General features: G+C 44.6%; 1 protein-coding gene across 11 annotated transcripts in view; it reads left to right on the top strand.

Moving 5' to 3' along the window:
* LOC119163336 (cyclic GMP-AMP synthase-like receptor) overlaps positions 1-25937 on the top strand; it is a 109390-nt gene that overhangs the window by 24208 nt on the left and 59245 nt on the right. For 2 of the 11 annotated variants that reach the window (XM_075872998.1, XM_075873000.1), the window contains exons 1-2: positions 9813-9918; positions 24505-24561. Coding sequence is in view for 8 of the 11 variants with exons in the window: in XM_075872995.1 (XP_075729110.1) it covers positions 9319-9476; positions 9813-9918 (264 nt within the window). In the remaining 3 variants the exon portion in view is untranslated. Of the gene's footprint in view, positions 1-680; positions 1405-9300; positions 9477-9812; positions 9919-21228; positions 24029-24504; positions 24562-25937 lie in introns of those variants that run through there. The other 9 variants (XM_075872996.1, XM_075872997.1, XM_037415316.2 and 6 more) reach the window with 9 other exon arrangements.

Below are 25937 nucleotides of genomic sequence, written 5' to 3'. Positions count from 1 at the left end.
GCGAGTGTCCACCCAATTACCAGCTTCTAAAACCGACCGAGTTTACTGTTGCCGTTTCACTTGCGAAATACGCGATATGTTAAAATACCTGCGACGAGCGCTCACTCTTGGGTACTATCAACTATGGAACAATCATTTGAGTATTAGAATGGGTGGTGCCATCTATTGTCAGGATAGGTGTTCACACGGAAGAAGGACCACAGAACACCTACCGTGGGTGTCCGCGTTCCAATGGTAAAGAAAATTAGATGCGTTGACAGCGCCGTCTAGATTGCGGCGGCAGTTGTACAAATAGTACAAACTACTTTTTTACTGACCACTTAACACTTTTCTCTTATCTTTTGTACACAAATAGCTTTTTTGAACAAATAATAATTAAAATAATTGTTTGTATAATTTATAGTTGCGTATAAAACGAAATGGGTTTTAAAGCACCAGTGCGTTTTGGTAGGGCTGCTGGCTGTTCGCATAGCAGACGACACCGTCGTCGTCTGCTTCTGCGTCATGGCTTTCTCCCGCTCGTTGCAGCAGCTCCCTGTCTCAATTTCTCTCGCTTCCATACAGTGCAATCAACGCCTCCTCTATTTAGATTCGTGCCGCATGAGAAGAAAAAGAGCTGCCACACCCTTTCTCTCCTTCATTTTGGATTGTTGTCGGTCGCTAGCGTCACTTGTGGCGGGCGATGCAACAACGCGACATTTTGCATAGCCTCCGAAGTAGTGATGTACAGTTGCAGGTCTCGAACAACTCTCAACTGACGCGCCTTATGAGCTGCAGGTGAAAAATGTTTAGCTGATACCATGTAAAAAAAAAATGGCTGATACCAACGTTTCTAAACTAGTTCTAGAAACGTTGGTTGATACCGCCTGCCACCGTGATGATGATGTTGGTCACGAGCGTCACCAAGCGGCGCTTGCTCAAAACTGAAGGCAGGCCAACTCTGGTAGGTGTTCTGTTACATCTAGGGACCTTAACTCCGCTGGGAGCGCGAGCCATTCCTCAGGCATCTTTCTAGAGGAGGCGTTGGCCTGGCATGGGCTTGGTGCAGTTACAGAACACCTATACTCTACCATTTAGTGCAGCCTTCTAAGCTGTATGCGTAGATGGTTTACGTGCTGTCTAAGAATTGGAACACAGCGACAGTGTTGTAGAGGTATTTCAAAAACGCTGTAGTTCATATTACCACCACCACCCTCACACACGTCAGAGAGCCAGACGACACGTGACACGTTCTGGAAGAATCGGCGGCAGCACTAGCTGCACCAACTGGTAGGTGTTCTGTGGCAGCACCCGATCGACGAGACAAACGCGGCGCCAAAGTTCGTATCCAACTTTTCTGTGGCTATTCTGCACTTCAAGCGACCGTTCGCATACATCGGCTTCTGTCATCTTGCGTTTGCTCAGGTTGGTTCGTCAGTCCCTATTCCCGCTGCACACGAGATGAGTTACACCAGCGCACGAATATTTGACGTAATGAAAATCAGCTGCGCGGGCACGACAAGCTCGACCGTTGTTGTTGCGCCGTTTATGGCGATCAGGAACAACTAGTCCGAAATTACGGCCCCCGAGAAGGCGATGACACAAACGCTTATAAATACGGCCGTGTGTACTGCAGTTGCGGGCCGGCTGCTGTGCCATATCGAAGCTCAACCAACAAGCCTGAGATCCTTGATTATCGCCTTTTATCTTTCTCCTATTTGTTTAAACATGTTGATACTGACAATGTCCGTGTTGCCATGCTGCGCTGTTAATGCAGTGCACCGAAGAGCTATTTTTTTATATAGTTTAGTGCGAAGAGAAAAAACAACTCCGCTCAGCTGCACGAAGACACTTGTATGGCTGGAGTTTAGCACATTTCAGCTTCACCTTCTACTTATTAGGCTCTTGAAATGCTCGATTGAATAATTGATCAAGGTTCAATCGTTCGCCGATCTTACCTTTACTCATTATATAGATATCCATTAGGACTTGCACACACATTAATTGTAATATTTGGTGAGCTATATATTTTTTTCTTTTTTCTGTGACAACATGGTTATATCTTCTAATGTCATTGCATAAGTGGTGGAATCGGCATGAAAAGTATATGGAAGTATGCAGTGTAATCTTTAGCATTTTGAAGAGTCGATGTATTTGATGATAGTGACTTGTAAACAACATATCTGAAAATATTACTTGATGAAACCAAAAGGGAAAACCTTTTTTTGAACCGCACACAACATATATTTCAGAAGTAAATGCACAAAGAATGCCTCTACATTGCACAGGACCATTCGTCAAATATGTATGATGTAGAGACCCATCCGACACAGTGGTCAGCAGCATTGACCACCTCGTTTTCAATATTTTTCAGCAATTTTTTTTCATGTATTCAATATGTTTTTTGTAATCTTTTCTCATAGCTCTTGTACAAAAATTGAACATTTAAAGCAATTACAATTTCTGTGCTTCAACGAGTTAGTTGAAGGGGTACTGACACAATTTTTCGGAGGCAACTTTACTCTGCCATAAAAATCTCCTTTATACAGAGACAGCTGTCAGCGAATGCTGATAAATTTTTGCATGGCGCACGTACCAACATCAACACTATCCTAACAACCCAGTGACAACAATGACATGCTAGGGACGTCCACAGGACACCCCTGACTGGATATCGGATTTCCGCTGCATTTCGGAAACGGTGGCGAACATTTCTTGCAGGTCGATTTGGCCGCACTTTCCTAAACCCAGGTTTACCCCTTGATAGTCCCAAACACGCCTAGTAGAACACACTGTCTACATGACAGGGAGATTAAGGGTGTGTTTTATTCTAAAAGCAGTCTTTTATAGTCTTTTTTTTTTAACTCTCTGAAGTTGAAATCGAGAATAAGTTCTCCTGTGCTCTCAGGTGCTATTTTAATTATTTCCTCTGGCCACTCACTAAAATTACTGAAATGAGACTAAAGCACACACAATTTTTTTAACCAAAGTGTATTTTTGAAAAGAACTAATCAAAAGAACTAACCTGAAAGCACAGGAAAACTTATGCATGATTTGAAGTTCTGAAATTGCAAAACTTTCAGTAGTGAGATTTGACAGATGGCAACATATAATGCTAAATGTCCGTTTGGGCTAGAGAAACACTGATCCAAGTGTATTGCATACACATTTTATTTATTCAGGAACAAAGCACAAAACACATACATTATGTACTGTGACTAGATGTTGCTTACATACATAAGCAGTTTACATATAAACCGGAATTGAATATTGAAGAAATATGAATAGACAAGTACGGCAGATACTACAAACGAGAGAAAAAAAACTGATATAACAAAACAGTACATGACACGCCCATTAGATACGTGCGTATCAGGGGATTATCATATCCAGTAGGGTCGTGCCTATCGATGTCTTCAACTGATGCCCTGATGCCGTCATGTTGCCTTAGAGGTGATTTGTTGAATTAGGAGGTTTCCTTTAAGCAAATGCAAAGAAAGCAAACTCCTCTATAAAATGCTATTTTTCTACTACATGAATCCCATTCACAGGAAAACTGTCAGAGAAAGCAAAAATTATTAGAAGTAACTGATAAAAACAAATTCCAAGCTTGCTGTCAATCGTACACATTGAAAAAGTGAAATTCTCTACACAACAACATATTCCCACATGGTGCATTGGTTCACACAGCTAAGGTATGTTGGCACTGAGCCTGAGAAGGCTGGATTAGGTCAGAGCTTATGGAGCCACACTTTGATGGAGGCATAACAACAACAACAATAATATTAATCATATGCTATGATATAATTATGAGGTTGCCATAGCGGAGGGCTCTAGCAATTTTCACCATTTGGTGCTGTTTAAGGTGCACAGATATGGCGCATGTGCCTTTAGAATTTTACCTCCACCCGAATGGGACTGCCACCCAAGACCTTGAAGTTTGCAGCCAAGTGCTGTAACTGCTACACCATCGCAGCAAGCATGAATAGTACCATTATGCCTTCGTGCTTTTGTTGTAAAGCATATCATAATACCCCAGAGGGTAAAAGTCAATATAAAGCCCTCCACTATGACCCATATATCATAATAGTTTTTGAAAGTAAGACTATAGTATAATGTTCAAAACTATGTTCTTTAACAAAAGGTGGAGAGCAGTAAGTAATGTGGCTCTGCTCAGTGGGGGCTAGCAGCAGCAATTTCTGCGCTAAATTTGAGAAGCCTACTAAGAATGGCACGGAAGCAGAATATTTGCACAATTAATGCAAAAAATGCAAAAAATGACTTTCCCATGTTAGTGGTAGTACATGTAGTTGGCCACATAAAGCACATTTTGCTCACTGAAAGCTGGTCACCATAGAAACACATTACCAATATTATAAATCTGTAAAACAACAGATCTGGTTTTATGCAACTGTAAGAGGAAACTAATTAAACACACAAAAACATTTAACAATGTCATTGGCAATCGCAAAGGGCTAGAACACATCTCTGTCGTGCACAGATTAGAAGGAAAATCCAAACACAACATTAGAATCCTGGCATGCTGCAAAGGTGAGATATAGATTAATTTGCACCACTTGACTATTTTTACATACAAAGGTGAAGTACACCATTACAAGTATTATATATATATATATATATTAGAGCGAATATATGATCTGTGAATAATGCGTCTCATGCATCGTATTTTGCTTGAAACTTTCCACTGTGCTTTCTCTCGATCATAAAAACAGTGCTAGAACAACAGATGATAGGGCATTTGTCTCAACAACCAACTTGTCTGACTTACTAATGCGATGAGTTTTCTCTGCAACTGAAATGTCAAAACTACTGAGTTGAAAAGCACTCTTGTTTTTATGCCTGATTGCAGCTCACATAAGCCACCATAACCAGATTTCAACATTCATGTGTTGAGCAGCTAAATATGCTGTCCGAATATGCCAGCAACAATGCAATGGGTGATGAAGAGATTTGCTTGAAGAAATAAAGTAGTGCAGAAAGAATAATACTTAGCAGGATTTGGCAGCATGCTGTCTTCTAAAGTGCAATTACTCTTTGGCACCTTGCCAAATGTAATTTGTAGCCACCTTAGCTGAAAGCACGTCTCTTTTCATTCTCTTGACTGTGTCCGGATAGCTAACCTCACCAAATTTTTTCCGTGTTTTCTGCAAAAGCAATAAAACACAACACTTCTTGAGAGAGGCGACATGCTAGTACATAAATTGATCCAGCCAAGAAATTACACAGATGCATTTGACAGCTAAAAATTTTAAATGATTTAGATCTGCATGTCTGTTTGTCAATATAGGATTGTGTCTTAATAGCCGCAGCAGTTTGAAACTGGTGCAATTATCTACTACTTCACAGAAACAGTATCCTCCCCCAACTTCCCAAACTGGCAAAAAGTGATATTAAGTTTTCTTACGTTTTTAAAACTTTTCTTAATGCCTTTCTCAGCGCATCACGAAAAACATAAAAGTAAAAGCTTGTTAATTTGACTGTCACAGTACAAGTAAAATTATCTGAATCAAATGAATGCTGAATTACCAAGAATACAACAAACAACTTCATTACAGAATTTGTTTTCATTTCCTCTATGAACACATAAATCGAGTGCCTACTTTGCATTAGAGCAGTGTAAAAGTTGCCACTTTCGTCATTCACAACATTCATCACGTGAGTGCAGCTAAAGACCGCTGTCTACAGCCGAAACGTGATCTAACCACCACCACATTCAAGCGCATAAAACACTTTTTCACCGCACTGATAGGGGCACACTGATTATTGATCCAGATGAGTTCCCTACAACAGCAGACAACACCTACTACTCAACAACAGCCGAAGAGCCTGCGGAGAGCGACAATATCGCGAGGCTGGCTGTGACACCTTCTCTAACATTGCACCGAAACGGACTGGCCCACGAAATACCTGCAGGTATCCCGCTTTGGCGCATCGTGAACACTGTACTGCAAGTTCGTAGACGATGAACTTATTTCTGTATCCACTCTGAGACCTTCCAGAGTTCTCAACGTCCACAGTATTGCTGTACAGAAGCTGAACCATGGAGCTGAGGCCATAGTTTCTCACTCGTGCGCACACAGCTGCTAAGAATAAAAAAGGCAAAACAACACTACAGCAAATTATTTTGCTGAAATTTAGTAACTGCAAAGTTTATATGTTTTATTTAACAACAAAAATTTCGAGTGGATTACTGAAAGCAAGTAGCACTTCCATTTTTTTGTGTCGTTTCAGGTTTTGAAAGACCTATGAAATGGCGCGGTGTAAAATAAAGTTGATCAGAATTTCTGTCATTCACTGACGCACACAGCTTGCCCGTTTCGAACACGAGAAATTTCAATTAAATACGTAATCTGTATGCTGAAAATATACCTCGTCGTTATTGTTTATTCATTTTTATGATATTTATATTCTCATTTTTTTTTGCTTCGCTCAATGATCATCTATGAGCGAAGCCAAGTGTAGCTAGTTTCATTTTGTGTTCGATGGGTGCCAAGACGCAGTCAGAATTACCCAAAGCAGGTTGAGAACGCAAAATGTGTACGAAATGACATTTTGTTATGGATGTCTGAGACAGGATATCTTTAGGAAAAATATTAACTCAAATTGTAATGAATGTCCATTTGCTGTCCCTCACAGGTCTGTTGATGTCGGCGAATGTTCGGAATTGTTTCGGATGGCCATTGAATATTTTGTTTTCATTGGGAAAAGGCAACAGTACTAGTCCTGGTCACTTCACGCGGCAGTCTAGCTAGTTGTGATGACTTTAGGTGTGAAAGCTTCCAAATCGGCCACTTGTGCATTGCCATCAGACCCACGGTGTGGAGCAGCCATAGAAAGATCGCAAGCGAGTGATGAGAAGCTCACTCACTTGCGGTGAGTTCAGGATGCAGTTGGAACTGGGACAAGCTTTTAAGAATATATTGCAGTTGCTTTCTTTAGAGTGCACTTATACTTAGCCGTACATTCTCTAGGCTCTTGGGGGCTTAACCTTTTATATGATGAAAAAATAAAAAGGAGATCTTCGTGTCAGTATATCTTTAAAGAAACACTAAAGAGCAAAACAATTTATTGCATATTAGTAAAGGGCTATTTCACAATCCTAAAAACACCACTCTTACCGCGACACGACACTTCGTAAGCGAGAAAACGCGCGGAAAGAAGATGTGGGTGGCGATCCCACTTTGAGATTCCCGCACCAAACACGGTGACACAAGAAATTTTAAAGGTGCCCTGCAACACTTTTTGAGCATGGTCAGAAAACGCTGCCAATCGGTAGTAGAGGCTCCCGAGAACACGCGAGCCAAATATTATAGCGCAGCACGCAACCTGCAATTCGCAATAAATGATCAAAGTCAGCTAAAAAAAGCTCTGCTCTTGACAAATCATGGAATAAGCCCAAAAATAACTTGTAGTAGTCTATCAGCCATTGGCTGACTTGAACATGGCGCGCCCGGACGTTACAGAGATCGCTGCGGGAGGCCATCGCTTGCCCACACGTGTACGCCCGATCGCGCTGAAAAAGCCACATATTCGAAGAACAAAAAAGAAAAAAAAGTGCTGAAAGTCACGAGGCACTTAAAACATTCTTTTGTTTGCCCCTCCCATCCTTTCCTGCTTAGCTTTCAGCGCTTTTGTCGGGGCAAGAGAAGAGAGAATGCGATTGCAGTGTGTGACATATCTTTGTAACTCCGATTGTACTGGGCGGATTCTTAAAATTTTTGTGGCGTTGAATTTGTGAGTCAATATGCTTGCTTTTCCAGTGAATTATTTCCATGGTTACTCAAAAAAAGTGTTTCAGGGCCTCTTTAAAGGCATCTACTGGGTCCTACGTAGCTACTGATTGACAAAAATGAAGTACTTTGTAATCTGTGAGTGCCATAGACTAAGTATACCAAGTTTCAGAAAATTTCATTGAGCCAATGCCACTAAAATACCGAAAAGACTTTTTGAAATTTCTTAAGTCACGTGTGGAGATATTGGGGCAAAATTCGAAAATCAAACTTCAACCTTGATTTTCTCTGGTAATGATAAACTTATGATTGTGAAACAGATGCCGTCATACTTTTCAGAGTGAATTTTGTCATTCTAAACCAAGTCATTGTTCCTCTTTTAACTGAATAAGGGTGCGCACACAGACACTAGAACAAGAAATGCACATAACATAAGCGCCACGCTCAAAGAAGCCCCTACTAAACTTTAACTCGGGGCATTCAAAAATTGTTAAAATGGGATAGCCTTGTCTTCTCTGAGTTCTGCCATTAAAAAATTGTGCTCTGATAAAACGGCAGAAAGTTTCTCAAATCAACTTGAAAGATTGAGCAGCGCTGGCTTCCCCCAGCCCGTCCTTTACAAGGTTGCGCAGAAGCTACTAAAAACAGTAAAACTGGAGGACCAAGGAAACTTAAAGTAAAGAAATCAGTTAAAAAGCCTTTTGTCATCCCTTACACGCACAAGATGTCACATGGTATAAAAAAATTATAAAAAAATGTTGCGAATTGATATGACATAGGGGTGGTATTTTCGGCCCCAAACAGATTAAACAAGAAATGTAGCCAAATAGATAGAAAACTAGCGCTAAACGCAAAGGTTCGAAAACGAGGAGGATGCAATGTGAATCATAGGCAGTCATGTGTAAAGTGTGTAACAGGTGTTTTATATTTGGTACCATTGTCTTGTGATCGCATATATGTAGGCCAAACGGGAAGATATGTCAACACCAGGTTGCAAGAACATGGGAGATCGTTGGACACAAAAGATAGTTCACACTTGCCCAAACATTGCAGCTCTTGCGGTTGCCATCCCTTTTTTTGTGATGCTATTGTTTTAGCTAAACACCCAGACCGATCCACCAGAGAGCTGACAGAGGCGTTTCACATTAGGAGAAGCGGAAAGAAATGCGTAAGCGCACCTTCCATCACGTTAACAGAAAAAAGAATTTTCCTACCTCATGAACACTTAGAGGATCTGATCTGAGGCACGTGCTTTATAGCCCCATTTCGTGTTTTTTGATGTTTCATCTGCCAGGTCATGTGACATAAGTGATATAGATGTACCCACCTTTCGTATAAACTTTAGTTGCAAGTGGCGCTTATGTTGTGTGCATTTCCTTGTTCTAGTGCTTGTATCTGTGCGCACGCCTTTGTACAGTTAAAAGATAAACCGATACCACCTAGCCTAATTATCCATGCTACTGCAATTATTGTTCCTCTTTAGTTGATGGTCATCGCCTTGTCCTGCGTGGTCTGTTTTTTCACAAAGGCAGTGAGCATATCCTGACATCTGGTGATTCATTCACTGCAGCTCTGACCCACAGAGACCATGGACAAGAAACGGGAACAGTGTATAGATCGTATCCACGAAGCTTTGTCGGAGGACACTTCTATCACAAAGAGGAACCAGCGAATTCTTCGGGAAGTTCTGGATTGCCTCTGTGTACAGATGAAGAGTGACCTCTTGTTTGCACGGATATTTAACAGGTATTGCAGCAGTATTCGCTGGGCAGAGATGTGAGCATTGTCGTTGAACTGGTGCAAGGAAAAGTTGGCATCTGTCTTAATGTGGCTCCTATAGAACAGTCAAAGAGGCCCAGGATCTTCATAAAGAAAGCCTGACAGGCTGGGCTAAGGTAAAGTTCAAATTATTGGTAGGCAGCGTAATTCTACATATCAGCTTGGTTTCAGGTGGGTGACAACTTTTCTTTGCTGAACAGGTCTGACACTAAGCCTTGCTCACGACATTCTATGTTGTTGCTAGCCACACATTGACCTTGATAACAGCAATGTAAGTTTACTTGTGAATATTAAAAATTTCAGATTGACTTACACTGGAAGCAGCTTCGAAGGGTTGCGGATCCGTCAAGCTGATGAGTTCGACATCAATTTAGTTATGAAATTGCCCATCCAGGAAGGTGAATTTAAGGTAACAGTCATTGCCCTTCTTCGGATAGGCGTCACGTCTTGCTTTCAGTGTGTGCATGATTTGATATTTTTGCTTCAATGCTGAGTCACTTAGGAACAACTTCTCAGTGTTGTGGACCTCTTTCATGAAATGTTAAAAAAGCTGGAATTCATGACAAAATCACCAAATGAGTTAAAGCATTTAACTTGCCTAGTTGGAATTGACCTGTTTCCATATTATAGTGCTAACACGTGCGCAGTGAGACAGAGTGGCGACATGGTAATGGTGACGTTCGTGCGACATTTGTGATATTGTGGTAGACACGTGTTATTTGCCTGCCATGATATATATGTGTTCGCGTTTCTTAATAAAGATTAATTGTAAGTTAGCACTCTGTCCTGTCTCCTCCTTTCTTTCCTGCCATTTTTTGTGCTGGGTTTTTTAATATGTATCATAGTGGCCATTTAAAACTCCCTAAGAGAAGTCTTGTGCTGACTGTCAATGAAAAAAATCACATGTTATAGAGAGTTTGAACGTACAGGTGGATTGGTGAAAAGCTGGTGGCTTACGTGGTTCAATCATTGTGGCTGTTGTTAAGCAAAAAGAAAAAAAAAAGTTGTAAGAAACTGTGAAGCAGTGTCGTTACTAAGGCTCTGTGAGGGCCTTAGTAATTAATACAAGAGAAAACCAAGTGAAAAGAAATGAGAAGTTTTTTCAGGTTGATGTGGCATTTGTATAGTATGGTAAAAAAGATACACGAGACAAACTTCAAGGTGCCTTAACACAAGGTTTAGGGAATAAAAGTATGATTGCCAATGCATAACCTACCCCGAGAATTCAGGTATCCGCTATAACCGATTCACATGTGCATCTAATTTTGAAAAAAAAAAAAAATTATGAAGCTGATCAGAGATGACAAAGAAAAAGTAGGTTACGAAGCTGTACTCACTATCATCTCTGGGTGCTGAAATATATATCGGTGAGCCACCATCAAAATTACCTCCTGATGAAATTGATATTGGACAGGCTTTACATAGGCGGGGACAGGTGCATTGTTTCCTCCCGTGTGCATCATAAATGTAGACTACTCATGAACAGTGAACCAGTTCAAGTTTGTGCTTGCCCTGTTATTTTTTGTCCTATCATCATGAACCAATTAGCCCCAGTCTTTGCATTACTGAAATAATATGAATGTTAGAGGCATATTCTCACTGTTGTCTTGAAGTTCTTCATAAAGTCTGAGGCTGACGTCTCTCAGTGCATCAGGTTTTTTCTGTGTGCTACACTCGGCAACAGCTTATCTTGACTAGAATTATATCTTGACTATAAATTATAGCATACTAGTACGGGGCACTACAAGTGAGAATTTAAATAAACTAGAAATCTTACAGGAAAAAGTTCTCCGCCTATTCGATGATTACTTTGGCAACCCATGGGAGATGCCTAGTGGTCCACTATTTATAAAACATGGTACACTCAAAGCAAGACAGGTGTGCATATAAGCTATTACTTTACATTTATAAAAATAAACTCCACACTATTACAGCACAGGAGGGCACACTCAGATACTCGCTCCGTAGGCAACAAATTCGCGTTTCTGCTACTAGGACTGGATATAGTAGAGCCCTAATTGCATATCGCGCCCCACAGCTTATAAATCATTTAGGTGAATAATTAAATTTTAACCTCTCATTAACACAATTCAAATATCACATAAAACATCTAATTAATTGAGTAAAGTAAACATCATGTTTCCAATAAACTTCTGGCTAAGCTCCACATATACTCTCACCTTTAGATACAAAATGCGTGTATATACAGTAGTATGTATGTACATATGGGCAGATGCAAGTATGAATATATGAGTGTATTATATGAATATATCAATATGTAAGTATGTGTCTTTTTGGATATGTAATGAAAAGAGCCTCGATGTCTGATTCTGTGTGTCTATGCAGCCTATTTTTTTGTATTTACATGTCACCTATTTTTGCTTTTATGCTATTTCTGTGTTCTGTTATTATGCTGCTCCTTGTATTGTGATAATTATTAATCAATGTAGCACTGTTTGCTGAACTTTTATTATTTCGCATAGCGAAGCCACATCAGGCCGAATGGCCTTTAGCTTCCCTTCATTTTTCTGTATTTCTCCAGAAGTAAGATTTGTTCATTTTCAAAATAGGAAAGTGGCTCAACACCGGATAAAGACGAGGGAACCATAGAACCTATAAGTACACTAGAGGGAACTCTGGCGCTAGTCTCTATGGGAGCTGCGACACATGGCGCTTCAGTGAGTATGGGAATTATGGGTAATACATGAATTCATCTAATTTTCGTACTTTTGGCTCCGGTTAACTACACGTGGCTTGAAGTCGCTTTGCCACGAAATGACAATCGGCAAATGTTCAGTAGTTTCACTTCACTAGTTTTATCTTTTAGGCTCACCATTTCAAATCAGCTTGCAAAGTTTATAATGTGAGTGCTAGGTGGGCCAGGCATAAAGGCTGAGGCATGGCAGTACCAAACGAAGGTGTTTATTGACAATTAAAAATGTGCGTTCGCCCGTAGGTGGAAGCGGGAGTGACTAAAGTTTCTGCACACATTTGGGCCTTTTGTTGAGCTTACGCATAGGTGCCTTAGGTGGCACTACTAATCGGACGCTATGCTACCGTGCATGCGGGCGCTCACATCCGGCCCCTCCTTGTTAGACCAAGTTCCTTTGGCGGCTTCAATGTTAAAGGTAGTCCTTGTAGCACTAGGGCGGGAGCTTTTGGCGATGGGGCCGCGATAAAAGGTAGTCCTTGAAGTGGTCAAGCGGGAGGCTTTGGCGATGGGGCGGCGATGAGGGTGCCGCTGGAGGCAAAGCTGCAGGACTGGTGGAAACTGGTGGTTGGGATGCGGCGTAGTTCGTGAACTCCGACTCAGCGTAGTTGGTGGGCTAGGTATTGGTGTAGTTGTGCTTGAACTTAGGGTAGCTGATGGGCTAGGGCTTTGGCTGGATGATAGGCATGAGATCGGTGTTCAATCAATCAATCAATCAATCAATGAAGCTTTATTTTCATAAATAGATATATGCAATTACAGGGATTATTTGGACCGATAGCCTAAAGTGGCTAGTGGACGGTCCAATACAATGTGCAACATAAAAAAGTGTACAGGTGTTATTGGGGTCCTCAGGCACGGCGTAGTTGGCAAACTGGGGCTTGTCGTAGTCTCTGCACTCTGTGTTGGTGTTGTCGGCCTTGAAGCCGAGGTAACACTTGGAGGTGGTTTCGTTGGACCCATAGGACTAGGCTTCACAGTTGTGGTAGTTCGAGTAGTTGCTGGAGTCGGGCTCGGTGTACTTGTTGGACTGGGCCTTGTCGTAGTTGTACTCTGGTTCGGCGTTGCTGTTGGACTGGGTGTTGGCATAGTTTGTGAATGCTTGCTTGACGTAGTTGATGCGTTCGTGTCACCGAGCTGAGCAGCGGCAAAAGATGGGTCAATGCGAACCGCAATCATTGAAGAAGCAGCTTGTTTGCATTCAGAAGACTGGCTGTAGGTGTTTGAAACCTCTTGGTGAGATAGTGCTATCCACGGGGGTTCATCCGGGCCTAGTAGTGGCTTTCACTGGAGGCCTGCTGAGCTGTGGTGTTGAAGTACATGTCATTTGAAAGATGACCCCTGTATCATGACAACGTTTGACATGCTGGGCAACAGTTGTTTATGGCACTGTACACTTGTTCCTGTTGTGGAATGGTGAATTTCTGTTGGCATGGATGGCTTGACCACCAACTGTGCGGGGCTCTCAGAAAACCAGTCTTCATCTAATATAAGTGGCACAGCATTATTATCAAGGGTGGCGGCTTCAACCAAACCAGGGATGTGTTCTACAGATATTAGGATGTGTCCTACAGATATCTTTAAGCAGATGTCACCTGCTGGAGTCATTGTCGTTTCATCAACGACAACCAAAGGGGGCCTGGTCAAGGGTAGGAAAGACTAAGAGTTGACCAGGTGGCAAGAAACAAGAGTCACTTTGGATCCACTGTCAGGAAATGCATCGACTAGGCCAATCCCAGCAATTGCGCAATTGACAAGGGCATACTGGACGAGCGATCCATCCAGGGTCTTTGAAAGGGTACTGTGAAGAGCTGGGAAAGCATGGGCTTATAGACGTTGGGGCTGTAGTTCTAGATGAGCACTTGGATGCGAGATGTCCCTTTTAGCGGCTCTGAAAACTCATGGCTTCGGCCAATTACTAGCCAGGATAGCGGGCTGGAGCACCATGCTTCGCAGAGATGGTGAAGTATTGAGCTTCTTGCTGGTCTGGTAGTAGAGCTGAAATTTGCTGTGGCTGCCTTGTTTTGTGTGATACGGCCTGAAGATTTGTGCACTCTTCACTGTGGCGGGGCACCTGTGGGCTTGGCATTGCGGTGCTTGAATACCCCGGGCGTGGGAGTTGACGAGAAGAGTGGCTTAATATTTGATCAAGCTGGGTTGCGATGCCCATATACGTGGCGACGGTTTCTGGTCATTGGGCTGCAATAGTAGTGGCCAGTTTCACGTCAGCGATGCCTTGAAGAGCCTACTCTGTGTGCTGAGTATCCGTGAGAGTTACAGGGCATCCAAAAATGAGCTTCAACTTCGCTAGAGAGTAGTTGATAAGGGTTTCTCCGGGTGCTTGCACGCGGCAAACAACAGTTTGTTGCCACTGTAGCAAGGCTTGTTTGGCGCTGAATTGATCTATGAATACCTGTCCGAAGGTTCCTCAGGTGGGGCACTGATAGCCAATGACAGATTTCCAATTCGTGGCTGCTCCACAAAATTTTTCCGGACTGATGGTGAGTAGGGTTGAAGGGTCCCATGAAGCCAGGGTTCGGGCTCGTTCTCACTCTTGAATCAAGTGGGATGCTGAAATGCTGCCGTATCCACTGTAGGAGGGAAGTGATGCGGACAGGTCGGCAAGAATGGTGACTTGGACTAGGACTGCAGCGCGTTGGGACACGTGAAAGAGCTGCTGAAGTGAACCCGTCAGGAGCTCGGCACTTTGTGCTTCATCGAAGTTCGACAGATGTGGCGTGGCACTCAGGTGCTGGCTGAGCGCTGAGGTGTCTGGGGAAGGTGAAAGAGGTGTTGTTGAGCGGTTGTGGGTGATATTCGCGATGAGGCAGTTTATTATTTCTTCCTTAGACTTGGCAGTGTTAAGGTTTCGGCGAGTCATTTCTTCACAGAGAAAGTCCGCTGTAAAGCCAGCGGGTGAGATCCTCCGGCGTAGCCTCGTTCCAATTCACGAGCGGCATGGCGCTCACAATAAACTGGCACAAGAGTCATGAGAGATGAAAAGGAGGCCAAGTCTGACCGTTCAGCTACTTCATCGTTTAGCTACTTCATTTTGCAGGCTAGCTACTTCATTGGGCGAACGAGTAGGTGTCAGAACGACAGTCGGCGACACAAAAGGCAAGGCACAAATTGGCTCGGATGAAGCGGACGATACAAAAGTTACACAAAGGACAAAGTTGATACCAGTGCTGTGTGGCCAGTCGGGCGAATCACATGATGAGGCGGGCAAAAGGCGACGTTCTACGCATGCTTCGGGGTCAACTGCGCAAGTTGTGAGGGCGAGGGTGGGCCAGGCATAAAGGCTGAGGCATGGCAGTACCAAACGAAAGCGTTTATACACAATTAAAAATGTGCGTCTGCCCGTAGGCGAGAGCGAGAGTGACTAAAGTCTCGTCACACACTTGGGCCTGTTGTTGAGCTAACGTATGGGTGCTGTAGGTGGCGCTACTAATCGGACATTATGCTATCGCGCATGCGGGCGCTCACAATAGCCGCCCGTTCTTTCATAAGAAACAAGACTGAAACACAGCAATAAATGAAGCCACAAGGGCGATTCGAGTCCTGAATGTGAGAAGGCTAGGCAAATCCCTGTTCTACCCTTCATTCCTATGGTCGCTAAACAATTGCAGCACCAGAGTCCCCTCTTTAATTATGGGAAACTATGGAGGGAACAGCTACAAGCACACTTGTACCTGTGCCTTCGTCTTCGTCCTGTGTTGCGCCATATTCCTGCATTTTGACTATGCACCAACTAGCCCAGCTACAAGCTTTCTGAGACTTATCGTGATATTTGACTGAAGGCTACGAGGCGGAGGTTGTGCACGTTTGTGTTACTATGCAAGTAGTATGGCAGCTTGGGCTGATCTTAATTTTGCTCCCTTGCATCATTAACACATTTAAAGAGTTATATTCGCAACAATGTGAATGGGAGAAACATTTCAATAGTTCAGGGTACATGTTAGTGTCATATTAGGAGCTTATTTTTCTTGGAGAATTAAATAGCGCATTTGCAACGTTACCCCAATGAGCCACAAAAATTTAGTGGACATTCACCAGCATGCCAGTTTTGAACATACGTACGCCCGATGGAGATTCCCAGAAATCCGCCAGCTGCACTACAGTTGTCTGTGGGACCCTTATGTGCAAGAAAAAAGTCGATATGTCAAACGTCCGATGGGTGACGAAAACTCTTATGTTCGGACACAGGACGGATCTGCAGTTAGCTCTTTTTGTACGTACACTAGATGTACCTAGGAATATCGCTGAATTTATTGGACGTTCATTGGACATGCATTGCCTTATGCCGCACAATAGAATGTTCACCCTCACCATACGTGATTGGTCGAGGGTCACGTGTACGCACTACGACAGGGACAATTACGTGGGCATCGACCTATTGCACATGACAAAAACGAACGTTCCATTTTAGCTCGCAAATAAAATCACGCTCATAATGAACACCTTGGTACAGAAGCATTAAACCTGTCAGGAACAAACTTGACTGGCTTTTCTTACAGCATAGGATGCTGCAACTAAGATATCAAGCAAATAACGACGTGGCACATAATACGGAGTGCAGCAATCTATATTTATTTTAAAAACTTCAAAGGACTTTTGAAAACAATATAAGCTTTCACATCACATGAAATTTCATGAACAATGACAATCATATAATGCACTCCGGGTCCCGTCAAAGAAAGTGAACTGGTGGTCGCGTTAGCAGGCGTGTTCCCAGGCCCATTGTCTTGCACAATCAGCAGTGAAGAAAAGCTGCATACAATAAAAAAGTAACTAAACTACATGAGTTCGAAAACAAAAGGCAGATTTACAATAACAGATCTGATAAAATGCTGTCATGTATATGTAAATAATAGTCAATCATAACTGCACTCAGGCGAGGTGCATGTACGGTAGAAACGTTGCACTTCGTCGGCAGCTAGCCGGCATAACTGCAAGCATGCTTGTCTACAAGTATGTCAGCTTGTCGCTCTCACCCACCCGCCCACAAATGTAAGCTGCTACCCGCAGAACAAAATTATCCAGAAAAGGTCGAGTCAGTTACGATTCGCACCGACGGGTTTTCGCACCGACGGGAACCAAGATTCACACGCCAGCAAACAATTGTCATACTTACTGTTTTAATGACAATTTTAAAATGTTCCGGTAACTAAATGATGAAAAGTCAGGGGTACTTAGCTGGACTTGCCAAAAGAAGTATGTTATCCAAATGGGTGACGTTTAGCTGCATTCTATATCGGCAACGAAGGGGGCAAGCAGATCTGGCCATTGAATTGAAATGAACTGTCGACGAGAACGCGCAGTAGACCTTGTTTCACGAAACACTGGTGCAAAATATGTGCAAAAGAGATTGCGGACTGTTACTTGACTCTTGATAACAGCTGCATTAATCCGTACAGGAAAGCTGAACACGTCAAGCGATGACCGCCGGTCTGTCGATCGAGCCACTGCGCATCGTTGCGAGGGAAGGACAAGTTTCACAGCCACTGGATTAAGAACACGGTCGTGAAAGTTCCAACATGCGTGACATTGTACTGTATCACCTCTTACCTGAAGCCACGGAGTGCCTGAAACATGCGAACTGGCGTGCGTGCTGATGAGCATCTGCATTTTTCGCATGTGTCCTACCCGTTATTGTATCGGTCGCAGTTGCACAGGCTTGTTGCTGCAAACGTCGTTTATGAGCACCTTGGCTTAAAAAGTATATGCCACATGCACATACAGCCACCCATATTTTTTTACCTGAACGTGCTAGTGTTGATTGCCTAGTCTATGAGAGCCTTATTAACTGAGCACATTGGCGAAATTATAGGAAGACAATACGTGCATATGCATGCTATTAACAGTCTTCAACTGTCGTGTCCTAGGCTGTTCTGGGATATGCGCAATGGGAGACCGAGAATAGGGAATTAATGACTCTGTAGTCGGTGCTCGCACTCAGGGTAGAAAAATCTGCAGCTGTACACTCGTGCTTGCCGTGTCAAATCAATTATTAGGGGCGGAGCTCCTTAGGGCGTGGGCTGTGCGTTCCCTGTAGCCTGTATGTAGCCACCTCTAGTTTAGTTCTTGCAGTGTTCACTAGATGGCGGTACCGTCCCCTGTATGTAGCCACCTCTAGTTTAGTTCTTGCAGTGTTCACTAGATGGCGGTACCGTCTCCTGTATGTAGCCACCTCTCGTTTAGTTCTTGTAGTGTTTACTAGATGGTGGTACTTGTAGCTGATGATGAAAAGATGCAAGATGTTATAAACTAGAAAGCGGTACTTGTAGTTGATGAAAGACGCGAGATCTTATAAAATAGGAATGATGTCACATATGGCGCGTGTCATTGGTTGAAGGCAATCGTTCGATTTAGTGCGGCGACGTACGCTAGGGGGAGCGTTGTAATAAAATCCGTTCGCTGTTGGCGCGCGCTCGGAGTCGCCGGATGGATAAGGCTGCACAGCGGAGAGAGCGCAAGGCGGCAGCAGCGCGCGCTCGCAGACAGAATCCCGATGTGCGAGCGCGCGAGGCAAGGGACATCGCAAGCCATCCATCGTCTAAGAACAAATAAAAGTTGATTTGTGTATATACAGACACAGCGTTTCTCACGTCTTTACATGATGATCGACTGGGCGAATTACACGGAAGATTCACAGTTTACCGATGAATCCCTCCGGAGCTTCGCCCATTCATCATCATTCACCCCGTGAATATGCCGTAATTTTTTTTGAGGAGGTTGTTAGTAATTGCGTCATTTGTTAGTAAAACCAATGGTCACCGCTCTTTCGACATGGCATTTGGTCATTTGGCACTTTCTCGACACAACCTTCTCAGAATCATTGCAGTGGACGTTGAACGCTCCTGGCTCTCTATAGTTGCTAAACAATCTCTTGATGTACTATCACGCTCAGTATGAGCTATACCACGTGGCCGAGCGCGTTGGAAGGTTGCACAGTAGCGCCGATCATGATATACTTTCGAGTCATCTGGAGAGAGTTTGGTCGTTGGTGCAAATGCACATGGCCCGTATTTGCTTTCACGCTCGCCCTCGCTTGGCCCTGCGGTGATATCAGCTTCAAAAATGATAACTGCCACCGTGTCCTGAAGACCAAATTTTGTGCTCGAGAAGCTGAGCTTCGCAAAACACGTAATATCTAGCCTTGATCTTTTTGTTTGCTTTGTTTTATTCAATTGGGAATACCTGACTAGTGCGCCGCTTACCGTATCCCATGAAAGTGGCTGTGTATAGCGTGCACTGTGAAACACTGGAAAGCTTCATCACATTGGAAAATGTCCCGAGTGCCTAACAGTGAGTGCCTGCGGATAGTTGAATTGTCCCAGAAGCAGTACACTCAACGCCAAACTGCAGATATGACAACGTGGTCTAATAAGACCGTAAATCGCACCATCCAGGCTTATAAGAAAGAAGGCCACATCAGCGACGCTCTACATAAACGGCACCCTCGTGCAATGACTGCTGCTCAGGATGACGTGGACATCTGCGATGCCGCGAAGGCAAGTCTCTTCAGTACTGCCAAAGAAATCGGTGTGGCCGCTGGAGTGTCTGCAAGCGCGTCGACAAGGAAACGACGGCTAGCAGAAGGCAAACTGAAGAGCCACGTTGCGACCCAGAAGCCGGGCCTCTTTTTGTCTAACAGTATGGTGCAACTTCGCAAACCATGGACGACTGGAAAAGAGTACTTTTTTCTGGCAAGTCCACGTTCACCACAACCTGGGACCAAAAGCAACGTGTGTGGCACCCTGTCAATGCCGCTACGGCCCCCTCTACATGCAAGAAGTAGCATCCAGTGGACGCACTGTTGTGAATGTTTGGGGCGCTATGTACCGTGATGGGCTTGGTGTTTTGCACTGCATTGAGGGAAATCGGTAAAGTACTGTGACATCCTCGATTATGTCATGATACCTTACGCGTTGGACGGGCCTTTTCTTCACGGGGACTTCTTGTTTCAGCAAGACTTGTCACCTGTTCACACTGCAAAGTTTGTTGAAGTGCTCCTGAACATACGAGGGGTGCGGTGACCGAGTGGGTCCCCATAGGGGCAGACCTCAACATCATTGAGGTCTTATGGGGCAGAACGAAAGTCAGGCTTGTGGGGTCTCGACGAGGCGAGAGCCGGGCTCTTGGAGTGAACGGACACAGAAGACGCGGTTGGTACAAACCAACACAACATACATTTATTTGACTAATTTACAACGATGATATCGTCTGCCGAATTGATACATCAATCGTAATTAACACACTAGGACATCGTTACACAATAACTCGACAAACACACATGACAAACACACTAAACACCCAAGGCGGCATCGCCAATGCTTGACTTAGCACGAGGGCCCCCGACGTGCAGGCCCGGTGTGCCCTGCGTCGAGGCCCCACGCTAGAGACAACCGTTCGCGGCAGCCGCCACGCGCAGAAGAGACTCGCTCAACTCTCGCCTGCCACCAAGGCCTGCCTTCTGCCAGGGGTCACCGCCGGCGCTACCACTCTACCAACAGTGTTGCTCTACGCGAACACAACGTCCGGCTGTTATCATCCCCGAAATACGGCTTTTGTGCGAGACACCAGCGCCACGCGGCGCAAACAACTTTACAGGGGGTGTCAGCACACCCACATTTTTTTTAACCTTAAATCCAACCATATCCCGAAAACAAGGATCAGCTACACAAGCTTTAACAACAACAACAAAAAAAGACATCGCATGTCCATAACGTCCTTGCACCACGACACCGCTGCTGGTCGACACTGCTGCACTGTTCGGCTCGACTTCACCTCAGTACCGGCCCCGCAACAGCAACGTTGCCGTCGGTGCGACGAAGCCATCGCTAGCGCCGACACGTCTTCCAGTTGGGACCAGCACTCACGAGGGTGCCGGATTGCAGGCAGTTGCGCAGGTCCCAGGCATCTCTATCGCCCGACCTCACGACCGCATTCCTGGCCAGCGACGCTGACGATGTGCAGAAGACAGCCAGCCGTGGATGACATCCTTCCCGCTGAATACATCAACAACAACAACAAAAAAAAAACACGTAAGGAACAATGGAGCAGGACCTAGAGAAAGGAGCTTCAGGCTTTTCAGCCACGTGGTACGATGGCCAGCACTGCTAGCTAATACATCGGCGGCAGCCGAGATGCCATTAAAATAAAACAAATATCACTTTTCCTAACCGTTGCATCACAAGATTAAAAAATGTGAGGGAAGCAGAGCGCAACACCTCAACGCCAAGATCCACCTAGTTGTGCCACGTGCGACAGGCGGCTGCGCAGAGCCTTAGGCCTAATGAGTCGCTTGACAACAACCGGCATCCACCCAGCACCCAGCCTAGGCGTAGAAGAGGCAGCCGCGAGGAGACGTCCACTCTGTGACGTGGCCCTATCGCTCGCCGCACACAGCAGCTTACCGAGCGATCGGCGTCCACCGCCCCGGGCGGTGTCACAACGCCCCGGCGTCGAGCCGCAATAGAAGACAGCAACGACGCCCGGCTCCTTGAGCCCAAAGAGATAGAAGAAGCTATTTACAGAAAATCGGACCACCCACGAGGCTTCCGTACTCACTCGCTTCGGGTTTGGCCTGCAAACCACGTGCTCTAGGCCTTGCTCACTCCAGGATGCAGACCGCATGGCTCTCGTCTTAATTCAACATTTTTGAGAACTAACAACAACAAAAAGAACAACACTTGCGAGCAAAAAAAATAAATAAAAACTCTACATGCCGACAAATTTGAACACGTCACAAAACCAATCTCCTCGCTTCTCAACAAAGCACACTCCGACGCTAGCAATGAGAAGTACCCCCTAGGCCTACTCCTCCCCAGCTCAAACAAAAGATTGTACCGAACCACAAAAACTGTCGTCCGATACTCCAAGAGCCCCACGTTGGGCGCCAGTGTGGGGTCTCGACGCGGCGAGCGCCTCGCCACGCTCTTGGAGTGAACGGACACAGCAGACACGGTCGGTACAAACCAACATTTATTTGACTAATTTATAACGACGATATCATCTGCCAAATGATACATCAATAGTAATCAGCCCACTAAGACATCCTTACACACAATCTCCATACACTCGAAGACATGACAAACACACAATAATGACAAACACGCTAACACACCCAAGACGGCATCGCCAACGCTTGACTTGCCATGTGGGCCACCCCGGCGCGCAGGCCCGCGGTGCCCCTCGACGAGAACCCACGCTACAGACAACTGTTCGCAGCAGCCACCACGCGCAGAAGAGGTTCGCTCAACTCTCGCCCGCCACCAAGGCCTGCCTTCCGCCAGGGGTCACCGTCGGCACTACTACTCTACCAACAGTGGTACTCAACGCGAACATGCCACCTATCGCCTGGCAGTCGTCACCCGAAATGCGGCCTTGGGGCGAGACACATGCACCACACGGCGCAAACAACTTTACAGGCTGTGTAAACGAGGGTTACATAGTTCATCCGCCAATAAGCTATGGAGCGCTGTCGAAGAAGAAAGAATACGCCTACAGAATGAACACAGTTTCATTGACAATTTCTTTGAGACACTACCATCCAGATTGCAGGATGTGACTGCCGTGCAAGGGGCCATGACCCGCTACTAAGGCGTGGCAACCACTTCATCTGCTTTTATTTCCCGTCAGTCGCATTCTTGAATCTTAATACTATCAGTGCCGACACTTCATCGGTTCATCAGCAGCCGTTCAGCATTGGGTCCGCACCAAAGCGCCATCGATGAAGTTACTTCCCGGAATAAAAATTCCCATGTACTTGCTTCTTATTTTATGCATCTTAGTGAGCTTCATCGATTTACACGTCCCCGACGGCTCCGGACAGCCCTGGACGCTGGCGCCGCATTCGTTTTTCTCGGGGGCCAACTGGAAGCTCCGCCCACTGGTCCGGGATCGCTCGGACGCATGTTCGGTTTTCGCGTGCCTGGCGGCCTGCGGGCGGCCCGGGACCGCCCGAACAATTTCTTTCAGGCAGCTGGCATACGACAGCGCGGTGCGCATGCTGTGCGGCCATATTAAGTTAGACATGGGAAATTTTCGATGCGCTCTTGCTCTCTCTTTGCTTTTCTGTCCGCTTCTCGCATGTTTCTGGATTTCGCATTGTTTGTGCATCCAGTTCTTGTCATCAGTGTTCTGAGCCACGCTGAACATGTTAGTATTCCTGAAGGTCGGGCAAACACACGTTATACTCGCTATAGGAGAAACAGCGGTAGAACGACCGCGCCGGTGTACGATGCACACGCGCTTGAGTAGTTTGCTTACAGTAAGTTGCATCACAACAAAAATAGGTATAACTCACTACCTAACTGCTGTTTAGGTTGGAATTGGGTCAGCGTTGTGGCTTGTGTCACAGCTATGAAGGGAGCAGACGGCATAGCCTGGCATAGCAGACGCCACAGCGGATGCAGTCAGCATCAAGCGCGCAGATGGCCTGAGGCCACTCGGGCTGGCTCGGGACCTTTAGATCACGTGCATGTGACGTAGCCGCCTGTGAGCCGAGGCGTCCGAGTGATTCAGGACTTGGTAAATCGATGAAGCTCAGTGTAACTTCATTTTGTTTCATTTTTGTCCTCAATTCTGCTTTTTTACAGTACTCGTGGTATTATTCTGTTTTTAATTTTTTTGACTGCAAGAAATTGACTTTCCTTCACCATTTCAAGCAACACCTAATGGATATTAGACAAGAATAAAAAAGAAACAGCACAGCTTTTGTTCTCACTTTAATATCAGTTACCTTTTTTATTCTAGCATTGTTTTGCTCTCTTTTGATGACCACGCAATTATTTCAAAAAGCCAGGTAAGTTTATTATTCAAGAACACTGAACATAATCTCACATTGACGTATTTATGTAAAACGCTTCCTGCCTCCGGATTTCTTTGGCAAGCTGACTGAAGAGTGGTATATGTTCATAACTAGTGTTATTAAAACGTATTATCAGCGTAGTACTAAACAAACAAAGTAACAGCTGCCGCGCCCATAGAATAAATGCTGCTAGCGATCACCCAAAAGGTATTAACAGCAACACGTTGGAGATTGGCAGCACAGCTCTGCTAAAAAAAATCATTACTGAAAATACTGCATAGCCCAAGTCGTCGCTGGCTCTCTATTTTCTCGAGAAGCATGATGCAATCTGAAAGTACCCAATTCAAGTAAAACCGCACTTTCATATCCATTCTTGCACAAAGTTAACGCTCAATTTTTGATAAGATTCGCTTGACACGTCTAGTGGGCCGTGAAGTCTCTGCATTGTGCTCACATTTTTTTTTTTTCAGTAAAGACAGAATCGGCAAGCAAAACGAAGTGCAAAAGGTTTTTCCAAATACAGAAGGGTGAGTGTGAAAGCAAGCGAATTGGGGTGATGTACATTTGCAGGATCAATCAAACTCTCTCCCAATAACTCGAAAATATGTGATGATCAGCGCTTCTGTACAACATTGCAGTGCGCTCGGCCACGCACTCGCGTGATGTAGCTCATACTGAGCGCGATAGTATACGTTATGAACTTGTTTGAAAAAAATATTAAGAAATTGCTAGCAAGCACATTTTAGGTGCTATTTTTTCCTTTTGAAAATGTCTGTTTTATATCTTCTCTTAGACCAAGGCATATATAACCGTCTGTAGCCGTTTTGAAAGTCGTTAAGGTTTGTTTTTGGGTTGTGTCGAGGATGTCCATCTGCTGTCCAAATTATTGCGCCCACATAAAATATTTTGTAGATATTCTTCAGATGTTCCGGACAAAAAATAAAGTGGACATGAATAACAACCGAAATGCAATAGTCCTAAATCGTCCCTTAGATAACTGGCTTCGGACGTGGATGTTAGGCTATAATTCGAATGTCCACCAGATTTTTGTGGCCCATTGGTACACTGACCGACTACATCATGGACATCATGTTTACTTTAAAAAACTGGTATGCAGAAAAGGTGGTGCTGTCTAAGAAGTGAAAAAAAAAATAAATAAAAAGCAAGGCCTTCTTGCAAAGAGAACCATAACTATCTTACCTAGGATTCCTGCAACTGTTCAAGTATCATAATGAATAAAGCAGCATTCATTTCAGCAAGGCCAATGATAATAATATTAGTAAACTTATGTGCTCCTATATTTTGGCACGACAGCAGACATGCTCTTTGGTTCTGTTGCTTTCACAGTGCTGTCAAGGGAAGTTGTCGCCGAGTATAGCGAACGTATATACAGTTGCATCTTACTGGTGCTCGGCTACGGAGCAGAAAGCTGGAGGATTACAAAGAGGGTTCAACTTAAGTTGAGAATGACGCTGCGAGCAATGGAAAGGAAAACGGCAACCCTAAGGGTCAAGATATCAGGGGACAAACGGATGTTAAGGACATTATAGTCGAAATCAGGAAGAAATGATCATGGGCAGGGCACGTAGCGCGAAGGCAAGATAACCACTGGTCATTAAGGATCACATACTGGATATCAAGAGAAGATAAGTGGGTGAATGGGGAGACGGAAAGTTAGGCGAGCGGACGAGTTAAGTGGCAGCAGCATGCACAGGACCGAGTCGACGGGTGGAACATGGGAGAGGCCTTTCTCCTGCAGTGAACGTAGTCAGGCTCATGATGATAGTGATTGTCCTGCAGTGAACGTAGTCAGGCTCATGATGATAGTGAAAGTGCGGGAGGGCAGTTGATCACCGTGGCTCAAGCAGATGTGAAACACGCTGGCCATCCTCTGTTGTGTGCG

The sequence above is a fragment of the Rhipicephalus microplus genome, chromosome 9 (assembly GCF_043290135.1).
Source record: "Rhipicephalus microplus isolate Deutch F79 chromosome 9, USDA_Rmic, whole genome shotgun sequence".
Classification (NCBI taxonomy): Eukaryota; Metazoa; Arthropoda; class Arachnida; order Ixodida; family Ixodidae; genus Rhipicephalus; species Rhipicephalus microplus.
Note: the sequence above shows the minus strand (reverse complement) of the source record. Positions and strands in the feature narration are given on the sequence as shown.